The sequence below is a fragment of the Canis lupus genome, chromosome 7 (genome assembly GCF_003254725.2).
Source record: "Canis lupus dingo isolate Sandy chromosome 7, ASM325472v2, whole genome shotgun sequence".
NCBI classification, from domain to species: Eukaryota; Metazoa; Chordata; class Mammalia; order Carnivora; family Canidae; genus Canis; species Canis lupus.
In genome coordinates this window covers 29,952,955-29,966,903 of record NC_064249.1, presented here as the reverse complement: position 1 = coordinate 29,966,903, position 13,949 = coordinate 29,952,955, and the positions used below count along the sequence as shown (strand labels likewise).

At 44.2% G+C, this 13,949-nt stretch overlaps 1 protein-coding gene across 1 annotated transcript in view; it reads left to right on the top strand.

Moving 5' to 3' along the window:
• The window catches only part of TIPRL (TOR signaling pathway regulator), a 38,354-nt gene extending 32,717 nt beyond the window's left edge, over positions 1–5,637 (top strand). The window contains exon 7 of the mRNA XM_025430449.3: positions 5,559–5,637. Coding sequence (XP_025286234.1) covers positions 5,559–5,606 — 48 coding nt within the window. The 3' untranslated portion in view covers positions 5,607–5,637. The remainder of the gene's footprint in view (positions 1–5,558) is intronic.
• Positions 5,638–13,949: the final 8,312 nt, after the last annotated feature.

Genomic DNA, 13,949 nt, shown 5'->3' with positions numbered 1-13,949 from the left:
TAAAGTTTAATGAAGGAAACAAGGTAAAAATAATTACAAATTTTAACAACTCTGATGGAAATAATACTGATTTCATGGGCAGCCCCTGTGGCTTAGCAGTTTAGCGCCGCTTGCAGCCCAGGGCGTGACCCGGGAGACCCTGGATCGAGTCCCATGTCAGGCTCTCTGCATGGAGCCTGCTTCTCCCTCTGCCTGTGTCTCTGCCTCTCATTCTCTCTCTGTGTCTCTATGAATAAATAAATAAAATCTTAAAAAAAAAAAAAAAGGAAATAATACTGATTTCAGAAAATAACAAAATCACCTTTAGGAGAGGTAGTCAGAATTCTGCTTCTGAACAAGGAGTAGAAAGCTTCAAGAGACTGTCACTCCTAACTTCACAAGGAAAAAAAGCTGGATAATCTGCAGAGTTACAGCTTTTCTTGAGCATGTCAGAGAGCTGAAGTTGGGGGACAAGGCAGACCGAATCCCAGAGGGTGATAAGCAACAGGTGGGACACACACATTTTTCATTTTAGAAAGAAGGGTTAAAGAACAAAGTAGCTGCTATACAAGCAGCTAAACATAATCTAGAACATTAAACTCCTAAAGGAATTTAAGAACTTGGAATCCCTGAGAGTTTCAAATAAGGGGACTTAACACACACAAGTTCTTTCCCAATGGCCTACACCAAGTGCTCACAAGAAACACTGGGCCAGGGCAGGGGACCAGAAAGTCCCTGTTAGTGGTTCAGGCATGCAGGAGGTACTTGGCTACTGCTGAGAAACCCTGCCCACTTCTCCAGACCGTTTTCGTGAAGGATGCAAAAGCTTTAGGCTGCTGAGGGAGGTGCTCCAAATCATATCACCCTTACTAGAGGAGAGGCAGAAATATAGTATTTCTAGAGGAGGAATAAAGACAAAACCCACTTGTTTCTGGGCATGGGAAATATTCTGCCTTTGGACACAGGCAAGGAGCCATTATGGCTGGAGAAGGAGTACAAATATCCTCCAACCTTGGCGGAGGGACAGAAAAACCTGGGCCCAGGATCCTACATAGATAATTTCATGCCCGTGGGTTGGGCATGAAGTTTACACAACAGTACAATGCACACTGTCTTCAAGTGTATACAGAACATTTACCAAGGTAGAGAATATTCTAGACCATAAAACAAAGTCATATGAAGTTTGTTCTCTGACCATAACAATTAACCAGTAAAATCCAGTAACAAGAAGATATCTGGGAAATCCCAAATAACTTCCCATGAGAGAAATTAAGGAAGTCCTGAGTAAAGGGAAACAAATACCATATTTGTAGGATGAAAGATTCAAGATGTTAATACACCAATTCTTACCCGATTGATCTATAGTCAGTGTAATCCCATTCAAAATCCTAGCAGGCTTTTTCGTTAGAAATTTATAAGATGATTCTAAAATGTGTATGGAAATCCAAAGAATCTAGATAGCCAAAACAATTTTGTAAAAGCAAAGTTGGAGAATTCAAATTACCTGATTTCAAGACAGTCTAGAGTTATAGTAATCAAGATTGTGTAGCAACTGTGTTAGGATTGACACAAGGATCACTTAAACAGAATAGTGAATCAAATTGACCTACACTGGGATCACTTAAACAGAATAGTGAATCAAATTGACCTACACCTGGCTGGCTCAGTTTGAGGAGCATGCAACTCTTGATCTCAGGGTTGTGAATTTGAGCCCCCTGTTGGGTATAGAGATTGCTAAAAATAAACTAAAAAAAAAAAAAAGATAGACACATACATATCTGATTGATTTTGAATAGTATACAAAGGTGATTCAGTGGAGAAAGGATAGTCTTTTCAACAAATAGTGCTAGAACATTCAGACATCCACATCCAAAGAAGAGAATCTTGAACTTTACCTCACAGCATGTACAAAAATTACCTCAAAATGAATCAAGACCTCAATGTAAAACATAAAAAGGTTGTGGAAGTAAACCAGAAAATCTTAGGGACTCTGGGTAGGTGAAGATTTCTTCAATAAAATCCAAAAAGCCCTAATTACAAGAAAACATTGATGAAATGGGTTTCATTAAAACAAAACAAAAAAAAACTTGTTTTTGAAAAACATTCTTAAAGAATATCAACAGATAAGCCACGGACTGGGAGGAAATATTTCCAAGACACATGTGTGACCTAGGACTTGTTATCTAGAATACATAACTCTTGTAACAATAGTAAAACATAACCCAATTTAAAAATGAGTAGGGGGACCTGGGTGGCTCAGTGGTTGAACATCTGCCTTTGGCTCACGTTGTCCTAGGGCCCTGGGATGGAGCCCCACATCAGGCTCCCTGCGGAGAGCCTGCTTCTCCCTCTGCCTATGTGTCTGTGTCTCTCATGAATAAATAAATTCTTTAAAAATAAATAAAAATGGGTAAAAGTTGTGGATGTTAATTAAGCTTATGAAAATAGGTTCAAAATCATCAACTATTAGGCAAATGCAAATGAAAATTTCAGTGAGATACTACTGCACTTATAATGGCTAGAATTAAAAAATGGATGAGACAAATGTCAGGGTGTGAAACAGCTGGAATCTCCAACATTGCTAGTGAGAATGGTCAACCACTTTTGGGAAACTGGCAGTTTCTCGTAAAGGTAAACAAACGTTCACTCACCTTTCAAGTCAGCAATCTTACTCCTAGATGAAACATGACCACCCAAAGGCCCATATACAAATGTTTATAACAACTTTATTCGTAATTGCCAAAAGCTGGAAGCAATGTAAAATTGCTTCAGTTTGGGACTTCTCAGTCCATATGAGTGTGTGTGTGTGTGTTGGCATATACACACGCACATGTATGTGCATTTTTATCACTCAGCCATAAAATGGAACTAATAGCTAATAGTGGATGAATCTCAAAACCATTATGCTAAGTGAAAGAAGTGAGACATGCAAGAATACATACTGTATGATCTCACTTGTATTAGGGTTCTTTGGAGAATCAGAACCAATGTATGTATCTCCTCCATAGAAGTATGTATGTATATGTATATATGTGCATACGTGTGTGTGTATATGCCAACACACACACACACACACACACACACACACTCATATGGACTGAGAAGTCCCAAGATCTGCAGTTAGCAAGCTGGAGACCCAGGAGAACCAATGGTGTGATTTCCGGTCTGAAACCTAGCAGGCTCCGGACCCAAGGAGAGCCATGTTTCAGTTTAGGTTTCAAGGGTAGGGAAAGACCTTTGTTCCAGCCTAACAGGCGGGAGGAGTTCACTCCCACTCAGATTTTAATTCCATTCAAGTCTTTAATTGGCTGGGTGAGACCCACCCACAAGAGGGAGGGCCATCTGCTCTACTGGGTGTACCAATTCAAATGTTAATCTTTTTCAGAAACACCCCCACAGACACACCCAGAGTGATGTCTGACCAAATGCCTTGGCACCCTGTGTCCTGGCCAAACTGACAAAAAATTAACCATCACAATAGCGTTCTAGAAAAGGCAACACTTTATAGGGCAGAAATCAGATCAGTGGTGGCAGGAGAAAGGGAGGCTGCTGAACACAAAGGGGTAGGAGGGAAATGTGGTAAAAGTGATGGAATACACTATTTTTATGTGGTGGTTACACAACCACAAATATTTGTCAGAAGTCGTTGAATTGGTGAATTCCCTTATATGTAATTGTACCTCAACAAACAAAAAACCCCACAAAATTTGAGGAGCCATTTAAAGAAGGAGAAGAAGAGGTAGTCTGGGAACTATTCTGAGGACATGTCACTGAGGTTGCAACCTGAATGATGAATATAATCTACCTATGGGATTTGTTCAGGGCAGAAAGGGCTTTCGAAGAGAGGAGCGGTATGAGAAAAGACCTTGAGGCAGGACAGATTGGCATATTCATGGAAGTGGAAGGAGCACAAGATGAGGCCAAAGGGATGAGCTGAGGCCAGTTGAGAACAACTTAGGGATTTCTAGTCCTCTTTTAAGGAAGACAGAGTTTAATGCAATGAGAAACAGGGGAAGTTAAGCATAAATTGATTTGACTTACATCTTATATTCACTTTAGCTGCAGCATAAGGATGGATGGAAGGTGTTAGGAGGAGAAGCAGAGCATCAATCGAGGAGGCGAACAGCCAGCCAGGTGTTCGCCTGCCTTTTTGAACCAGGGTTGCAGCAGTGCCTACGAAGAGAACTGGACTCAGAATATATTTTGAAGGCTGGATTTAATGGATTTCCTGATAAATTCAACATGAGGAATGAAAAAAATGGAGGGATTAGGGGGATGTTTAGATTTTTGTCTCCCCAAGTGGGGAGATGTCAGTGGAAACAGGCAGGAAAGACAAGTTGGGGGAATGAAGGTTCTGTGTGAACATGTTGGGTCTGGAGTGGCTATGGGCCATCCACATGGCAATGTGTATGTGGCTCACATGTGCTTTCATGGGTAGTGAAGTGTGCAGTTCAGGAGATGTCTGAGCTGAAGAAAGAAGCTGGGAGATATTCACCAACACGGGTCACGTTGAAAGTCACAGCAGTAGGGCAGCCCGGGTGGCTCAGCAGTTTAGCGCCGCCTTGGGCCCAGGGTGTGATCCTGGGGACCCGGAATCAAGTCCCACATCGGGCTCCCTGTATGGAGCCTGCTTTTCCCTCTGCCTGTGTCTCTGACTCGTGTCTCTGACTCTCTCTCTCTGTCTCTCATGAATAAATAAATAAAATCTTAAAAAAAAGAAAGAAAGAAAGAAAGAAAGAAAGAAAGAAAGAAAGAAAGAAAGAAAGAAAGAAAGAAAGAAAGAAAGAAAGAAAGAAAGAAAGAAAGTCACAGCAGTGAGAGGAAAGAAAGATCTGCCAGTGGGAAGGTAGAAACCAGAGGAGTGTGGTGTCATGGAAGCCAAGCAAAGAGCACAATGTTTTAAAAAAGGAGTTGGTAGAGTGTCTGACTCTCGGTTTCAGTTCAGGTCATGATCTCAGGGTTGTGGGTTTGAGCCCTGTGATAGGCTCCGCAGGGAGTCTGCTTGAGACTTTCTCCCCCTCTCCCTCCCCATCGCTTGCTCACTCTCTCTCTCTCAAATAAATAAATAAATCTTAAAAAAATTTAAAAAGGAGTTGTCACCTGTGTTGAATGCTCTAAGGTAATATGACAGAGTTTCTATCAGCAGCATGGAGGTATCAACGACTTTGACACAGTTTTGAGGGAGTGGGGGGAGCAGAAGCCAGACTGGGCCATGAAACCAAACATGGAGATAACTATTTCAACAAACCTGCTCTCACAGAATTGGGCTGGTGGCTGGGGAGCTGTGGGGACAGTCATGTCTGTGGTGGTAACAGTCTAGGGATTAGTTGGGTGGTTCAAAAAGGGATAACCAGCAGAGCAAGCAGTGCCACTGCAACGAGGGTGATTTAAAGCCTCATGATTGTTTCTTAGCCATTTCTCACAGTAACTTTGTGAAGAATTGTTAATAAGTTAATAAACCTTATCAAAACAAGGTTCCAGAAACCAGAAATAATCTAGTTTCTTTCCTTCCATGCTTAACTACCTCGCTTCCCTCAGTGATTCACAAAATACTAAATTCTTTATTATTATTTTTTCAGATTTTATTTATTCATGAGAGACACACAAAGAGAGAGGCAGAAACCTAGGCAGAGGGAGAAGCTGACTCCCTGCAAGGAGCCTGATGTAGGACTGGATCCCAGGATCCCAGGATCACAGCCTGAGCCAAAGGTAGATGTTCAACCGCTAAGTCACCCAGGCCTCCCCAAATACCAAATTCTTTCTTCAGTCTTTCCCTTGAGTGCACACTTAGCTGTCCCTGGGATGTGATACTCATGTAAATGTGAGGCCTGTTCTTGTTTTAGAGCTTTAGTGAGTTGCATTATAACTGCAGTGTCAGGCGGTGCTTGTGGAAAATCTGCCTGTCCTGGTATCATCTCCAGTAAACATCTTTAGGTGTGTGGGTTTCCCTATTTATGATGTATTTAGGGCACTAGCAGAGGAAACACCTAATTGGATTTGAAGGCTGGACCTAGTGTTGCGGTGACAGGCCTTGCAAGGTATGGGTGTGAGACCTGAATCTGTCACAAGCAGAAATAAAAGCCCATTATGGCAAATATTACCCTGTCTCGATGTGGATGTCCTCCAAAGCATAGCTTGTCCTGAGACAAGCACCAGGGGCAGGTAGTTTGGAAGGAAGTAGGGAAAGAGATAAAGGAGAAAAGGCAAAAAGGTGGAGTGCCAGATGCAGAGGTCCTGCTGTGATCACCTGGGCTTAATATTGCTGGAGAATTCTGAGATACTGTGTGGACCATGTCTCAGATTCGCCCACCAGAGGAGGGGTGGCTGGGCCATTTATATCTCCATCCTGTTAACTCCCCCATCCCAGCTCCAGGGTGGTAACACCCTGCCCCCAAAACACACACGTGCACACATGCGCACATGAAAAGGCACTTGAGGATGTCTACCCCAGGTGTAGGTGGATTCAGGTAGGTAAGGGAACATGAGGTGGGGCGTTATGACACAGCCCATGTTACAACCTCCAAATTTATGTATTGCAAAAGATATCCCCTGCAGTGGTGACCAGAAGAGTCTTGTTGGTATTAACTCCAATTCTGGGTACTCCTGAACACTTCATGGATTCCTTGGTTTCTGTCCACATAACTCTTCCTTTATCAGTAAGCTGGATTGTAATTGATAAAGGGCCTACAGGGTGGGGAGAAGCCCTGAAGACTAATAATGAGACATCAAGCCATTGCTCTTCAGTAGCCTTTCCTACCTTTCAGTGATCATGCCTCTCCCCGGAGAGCTTTTGGAAAAATTATCCAACCTCTCACCACCACCAAGCTGGTAGGTGTCTGTTTTCCCTTACGCCTGGGGTTCTCAATCAGGGATCCACAGCCAATGGCTGAGCTTCTGGTCTTCATAACCGCCCTAGAACCTTTGTTAACTTTTCTGCATATGGGCATATGAAGAGAGGCTCTGTGGCAGTCATATTCTTGAGAAGGTCTGTGACACCAAAGTAGAATAAGAACCACTATCCTGGTTGGTTAAGCAAGGGTCTTTTTTCTATTGTACTTATTAACTTCATGTAGAAGGTTCGAGAAAAGGCAAGAATGCTCACTGGAAATAGAGGGGAAGCCTGGCTGCCAAAACAAATCCCCACAGGGTAGCACCCCCACCCCCGCCCCCAGAGTCCTCCATACTTGCCACAGGTCCAAGGTCTAACTTGAGATCATGTAGAAGACATCTTCCTAGATGTAGGCTATAATGAGGGAGGCTTCCAGGGAAGCAAGAGATCAGAACAAAGGAATAAAGCTCTGGATTTGCACCGTCCACAACGCCAGGCTCTCACAGTTGTGATGGGGATGTTCCTGCCTCAGGTGGAACCCGGGCCTCAGAACACGTCTTACCTGCTCTGTGTGTAACTGGGGTTTGCCAACCGTGCCTTTGAGTCTCCTGTTGCTCACCTCCAGGATTAGCCAGTCTGAGGATTTGCCTTTCTTTCCCTCTTAGGACATTCAATCTTGATATCTTTAGGTCTTTTTCTTGAAAAATCACCAAGAATGCATATCTCAGCTCCAGTTTTTTCTATGTTAATTTCATACATTAATGCCCACAGTGCCGCCCTTTTTCCTGCTCCCTGAATACAGACTCCTTAGAGACTCTGAGAACCCTTTTTTGTTCTTGTTGAGGGGAGGATGCAATTTGACAAGGCACGGGTAAAATTTCATCAAAAGCCACCTGCTTGTCCACCCTGGCAAGGCAGATGTACAGAAGAGCTGTGCGGGGCCGCGCCCTCGGCCAGGAGGACTTGTTGGCTTCTGCGCCGCTCACAGCACAGTGAGGAGCCAGGACGATGGCTAACCCACGCCATCTGGGCAGGGACCGCGGTAGGTTATTTAGCACCTGCTATGCGTCCCAGGCACAGTGCTTGGTGCTGGCAACGCAAAGACAAATAAGACAGGGTCTGTGACCTGCTGTGACCTCTGTGTGAATGAGAGAAACGGCAGATGAACAAACCAGAGCATACTGTCCTGTTAGGATAGAGGTAAGAGTAAGGTGACTGGGGAGCACTGTGTGTGTGGGGGGAGAAGTGCGGGGGCCCAGGATGGGAAGAGAATAGGCATTTTCCAGGACAAGGTGGGGAGTGGCGTCAGGAACACAGGCAGAGGGAGAAGCAGGCCCCATGCAGGGAGCCCAATGTGGGCCTCTATCCCGGGACTCCAGGACCACGCACCCAGCTGAAGGCAGGCGCTAAACCGCTGAGCCACCCAGGGACCCCATCTTTTTCTTTTTTAAGAAGAAAAAAAATTTATTTATTTATTCATGAGAGACACACAGAGAGAGGTAGAGACACAGGCAGGGGGAGAAGCAGGCTCCATGCAGGGAGCCCGATGCGGGACTTGATCTCAGGACCCTGGGATCAGGCCCTGAGCCCAAGGCAGACACTCAACCACTGAGCCACCCAGGCGTCCCAGGAATTCTGTTTTCTTATGCTTGGAGGCTAGGGTGCGTGAGCAAAAGGAGAGAGGAGTCCCAAAAAGAAGGTACGAATCATCGAGAAGTCGCTCACAATTCAACTGTAGGTGGTGTGGACCCACATGCATTAGCTTCCTGGGGCTGTTGTAAGAAATTACAACAAACTTGGTGGCTTGAAACCCCAGAAACTCATTCTCAGGAGAAAGCCTGAAATTGAGGAGGTATTGGTGGGCCTGCGCTCGTGCAGGGGCTTGAGGGGATTCTTTCTCTGCTTCTTCCGGCATCTAGCAGCTGCCAGACTCAAATTCCTTTGATTTGTGGCCCTTTGGTGTCTTCCCCAGGGTCATCACCTCACCTTCCCTCCCGCTGTGTGAGTATCCCTCCACCTCCTGCTTACAGGATACACATGGATCATGTGGGGGCCACCCGGATACACCAGGATGATCTACCCAACTCTTGATTTTTTTTAAAAATTTATTTATTTACTTATGAGAGAGAGAGAGACAGAGACAGAGACATCGGCAGAGGGATAAGCAGGCTCCCCAAGGGGATCCCGATGTGGGACTAGATCCCAGGACCTCAGGATCATGACCTGAGCCAAAGGCAGATGCTCAACCACTGAGCCACCACGGCGGCCGGCCAACTTGAGATTCTTAATCACGTGGGCTGAAGCCCTTTTCTTTCCCTGCCGTATAAGATAACATTTTTGGATTCCAGACGTTAGACACAGATTATCTTGTGGGGTCAGTTTTCAGTTTTCTGCATTGTGGGAGATTTTAGCAAGGCAACAGCTCAACTGACTTCAGTTCACAAAGATCCCTCAGGCGATGGTGTGGCGCATCGGAAAGGACATCATTTACTAAGAGCTGCGGAACAGCGTGGTGAGTGGAGGGGAGCCACGGCAAGGTCAGTGTGTCTAGCCAGGGTGGCAGCCTGGGGGTTGCTCAGGGAGGGACTCAGGAATCCCAGTGCACGATGCCAAGCCTCAGCGTCCTCATCTGTGAAAGCTGGATTATCACAACTGTACCCACCTCTCGGGCCTGCCGGAGGGAGAGAGCTAAATGTGACACAAGCCAGGTGACGGGCGCATGAGCAGGACTCCCCAAAGCACACTGATTCTGACTTGCATTCTGGAATCAGGCTCCTGAGCACAGATGGCTCGAAAGCGGTGAGATGGGGCACATTCCATCCCCTGGCCTCTGACCGACTGGTCGGCAGAATTCTGGTACTTGGTGGGATGCTTTTGCTGCATTCACAGGCAGAAATCACCTACAAGTCATGCTTTCTTAGACCTCCAGAGCCTGCCAATGACTTTGAACTCTAAATTTCATACACATTTAGCAGGAATAATGCATTTTTCATTTTAAAGTGTATTGTTGGGCAGCCCTGGTGGCTCAGTGGTTTAGCACCAACTTCAGCCCAGGGGTGTGATCCTGGAGACCCGGGATTGAGTCCCACATGGGGCTCCCTGCATGGAGTCTGCTTCTCCCTCTGCCTGTGTCTCAGCCTCTCTCTCCCTGTCTCTCTCTCATGAATAAATAAATAAAATCTTTAAAAAAAACAAAACTAAACTAAAGTGTAGTGTTTACAGGAGCGCCTGGGTGGCTCACTCGGTGAAGTGTCTGCCTTTGGCTCAGGTTGTGATTCCGGGGTTCTGGGATTGAGACCCAGTCCAGCCCCATGCTCAGTGGGGAGTCTGCTTCTCTGTCTGCCCCTCCCCTCTGCTCCTGCACTCTCTCTCTCTCAAATAAATAAAATCTTTTTTTTTAAAAAAGTGTAGTGTTTACAGTCAATCAGTATGTATTAGTTAAGGAGTATGTGCAGTTGACTATGCTTGAGTGATTGTGTCAGGAGGCCAGGCTGGAAAGTCCTTTGGCCCCATTTAAAGGGTCCTTGAGTGTCAGTTGAGGCCTTCAGACTTGACGATGAGGCAGTGAGAGGCCAATGGGCACCCCTGAGTAGAGGGTGTGACCCAATGGACAGGGCGCAGGAAGGTGATCACAGCTGTGGTAGTGGCTGGTTGGGTTTGAGGGAGAAGTAAGGCCGAGGCAGGGAGGTCCTTCTGGAAGCTGGTGCAACTCTTGTATGTGAGGTGACTGGGATGGAAGCACAGGGAATGGAGGGGAGAGAAAGACTTGCTGGGAATCGGCTTTCAGAGGACTAGTGTGTGACAGGGCAGGTTCACGTGGCAGGCAACAGAATTGTAACAACACAACTTGGGAGGGATTGGCAGGCAGAGTTGCTGCAGGTTTTTCTTGCCCTGGTGGTAGGAGTGTCTTAGGAGGAGCGAGTTACCAGATGTTTGTGGAGACTGGAAGTTCTGGGGGTCCCTGAAGAAGACCAGGCTCTACCCCTACTGTCCTGGGAGAATAATCAGCCTTCTGTGCTGACTGTTAAAAGAAGAGGCTGCCTGGCCATGAGGGGGCTACAGAGCCTTGTAGGCAACTGGATGGGAGTGGCTGCAGATGCAGGAGGGGCTGGGGGCAGCTGAGTGTTCAAGTCCTTGAAGGGGGGCTCTGAGGAGGGGTGGGTGGGGGAAGGATCCTTCCATGGCCATGGCATGGGGATGGCGGTGGTGGGTGAAGGAGCCCCTAGTTGAAATACAGGCCCTGGACATCAGAGGGGAGCACCCACCTATCTGCTCTGGTGCCCATCCCAGTACCTGGTCTTCTCACTCCTAATCTCCATCACTATGACAACTGTCTCTTCCCTCAGTTCCTTACTCAGCTCGGGCCTCTGCATAGAACCTGTTTGTTCAAAACCCCCCAGGCTAGCTGCTGCTCTGGGATGGAACTTCTACACCCTCTTGGCCACTCCCTCCCTCCCTTTCCTGTCTTTTTCTCCCTCTTTTCCTTTCCTTACCCTCTTTTAAAAATAATCTTTTGAGGCGAAATGTACATAACACAAAATTAACCTTTTCAAAGTGAACAATTCAGTTGTATTTAGTGCGTTCACAATACTGTGCAATAACCACCTCTATCTTGTTCCAAAATATTTTCATCTCCTTGACCAGTGTCTCCCCAGTCCTCCTCTCCCTATAGCCCCTAGCAACCACCAATCTGCTTTCTGTTTCCATAGATTCATCTGTTCTGGATATTTCATATAAATAGCATCACGTAATATGTAACTTTTTGTGTCTATATTTATTTTGAATAGCAGGTAGATTCACAAGGTACATAATTGAAAAGTCAGTAGATACGCAGTGAAAAATTCTCTGCTCCATGGTCACCTAATCTTTCTCCTGGAGGTAAAGAGTGACCTCAGTAGTTTTTGTTTGTTTATTCTTTTTGTTTTTCTATCCTTCCAGATACAGTTTATGCAAATATAAGTAAATGTAGATATGTCTACACACATTCTCTCTGTCATCTACTTATCTCTTTAGGTCTGATTTTTTTTTTCTCCTAACAATATATCTTGGACATAATTCCATATCAACATATAAAGAGCTTCCTCCTTCTTCTTTAATGACTGTTTTGTATTCTTGTGAATGGATATACCATAATTTATGTAACCATTTTTCCCTGATGGACTTTTAGGTTGTTTCCAATCTTTGGGTATTATAAACAATGTAACAATGAGTCACTTGCACATGGGCCAATATATAGATAAATCAGGAGTCTGATATTTTGGTTTCGAACTTTGATACATTTAGGGAAAAATAAGAGTGGAGTCCTGTTATATTATATAATAAGGAACATTCATGGATTGGGAAATATTGGGAAAGACACTGTGCAAAGCATTTTTAAGCAGCTTTTATTGTGTGATACAATTTATATACCATAAAATTCACTCATTTAAAGTGTACAATTTAATGTTTTTTAGTATTTTTCAGAGTTATGCAACCGTCATCATAATCGATTTTAGAACATTTTACCACCCCAGAAGAAACCCTTTACCCACTAGCTATCACTTCCCATGCTCCTCTGCCCCCAAACGGTGGAAACCACATTTTCTTCTTGTCTCTGGATTTGCCCATTATGGGCATCTCATACAGATGAAATCATACGATATGTGGTCTTTTATGTGTGGCTTCTCTCCTTTAGCACAATGTTTTCAAGGTTCATCCATGTTGTAACAATTGTCATTATTCCTTTCCTTTTTATTGAAGAATAATATTTCATTGTATGGAATTACCACACTCTGTTTATCCATTCATCAGTTGATGTATATTTGCTTATGGTGTAGGAAAGCGGTTCAGTGTCATTCTGTCTTACATGAATCTTCAGCTGTCCCAGCATCATTTGTTGAAAAGATATGCTATGCATTTTATACTCATTATCTCATTCACTTCCGGTAAGACTCTATGAGCAGGTATTACTAATATTCTCCTTTTACAAATGAAAAAAAACAAGTGTTAGAAAGATTAAATAACTTTTCCACGGTCACTAATAAATGGAGAAGTCTAGAATTTAAACACATGTCCTCTGATGCCTGAGGATAAAGGTCTAAAGGATTTTGTAAGGTGTAAAGGCCTGGAGAAATGTGTTGTTGTTGAAACCCTGGAAGGAATAAGCTTTCCAAAGGTGAGTGTGTAAAGAGAGAAAATAGAGGGTAGACAACTCAGCCTTGAGAAATACCCATTCTAGGTTTGGGAAAAAGAAAGGAAGCTAAAGAACTGGTTGTTGAGACGGGCTCACGGGACCACTGCTTCTCAGACTTATGGACTTCACAGATGTAGTTTTCACAACGTAACAACTAATACTTTGACATTTTACCATACTATGTATGCAGCTCACAGAGGTATCAGGGCAAGGCACATGAACAGAGTTATGGAAGACGAAAATATTTATTATGCTAAGAATATGAAAAGAAAACCCTACATTTTCCTATCATTATCATTCCAGAAAATCAACAGATTTTACAGAAAAAAGAACAATTCTTCCCACATGTGCATATTATATCAACACGCATACATTACAGCTTGTCATATACATCATATTAAATATTTCCTAAGCATTCATCTATCTGTGCCATGTAGGTACTGTGGCATTATTTTAGTCTTTTTTCATTTCCCTGATAAAATGGTCAAACCTCACCACAGACTGGCATTTTTGACTTTATCCACCTTGACAGCAGAAACTGAATATTTCTTCATTGGCACATAACATTCAATAAATGTTTTCCAAGCGAATTACAGACAGACTAAAAGAATGAATTTGCAACCTTGAGAACAAGAGAAAGAGAAAGTTTTAAGATGGTCACGTGTAATGTTCCTCAGACATTATATAACTACTAGCATAGCTGCAGAACTAGTAAAATTGGCTCCAGTGCAAATCCTAATATTTTGTCTCCTTTCCTCTTCTAGTCCCGAGAACAACTCAAAGTGCTTCCCTCCTCTTTCCAGCAGGAAAGGAGGTTGGTCTCTAACGTTCCTTGAAGGCAGGGATAATGTCCGTTTAGTTCTACATCTGCATGTCAAACATCTGGTATTGTGCCAGGTATTCAGTAGGTGCTCAATCAACGTGGAAGGAATGAATGACTATGTGAGGCTAAGTCAGTGGGGAGACAGG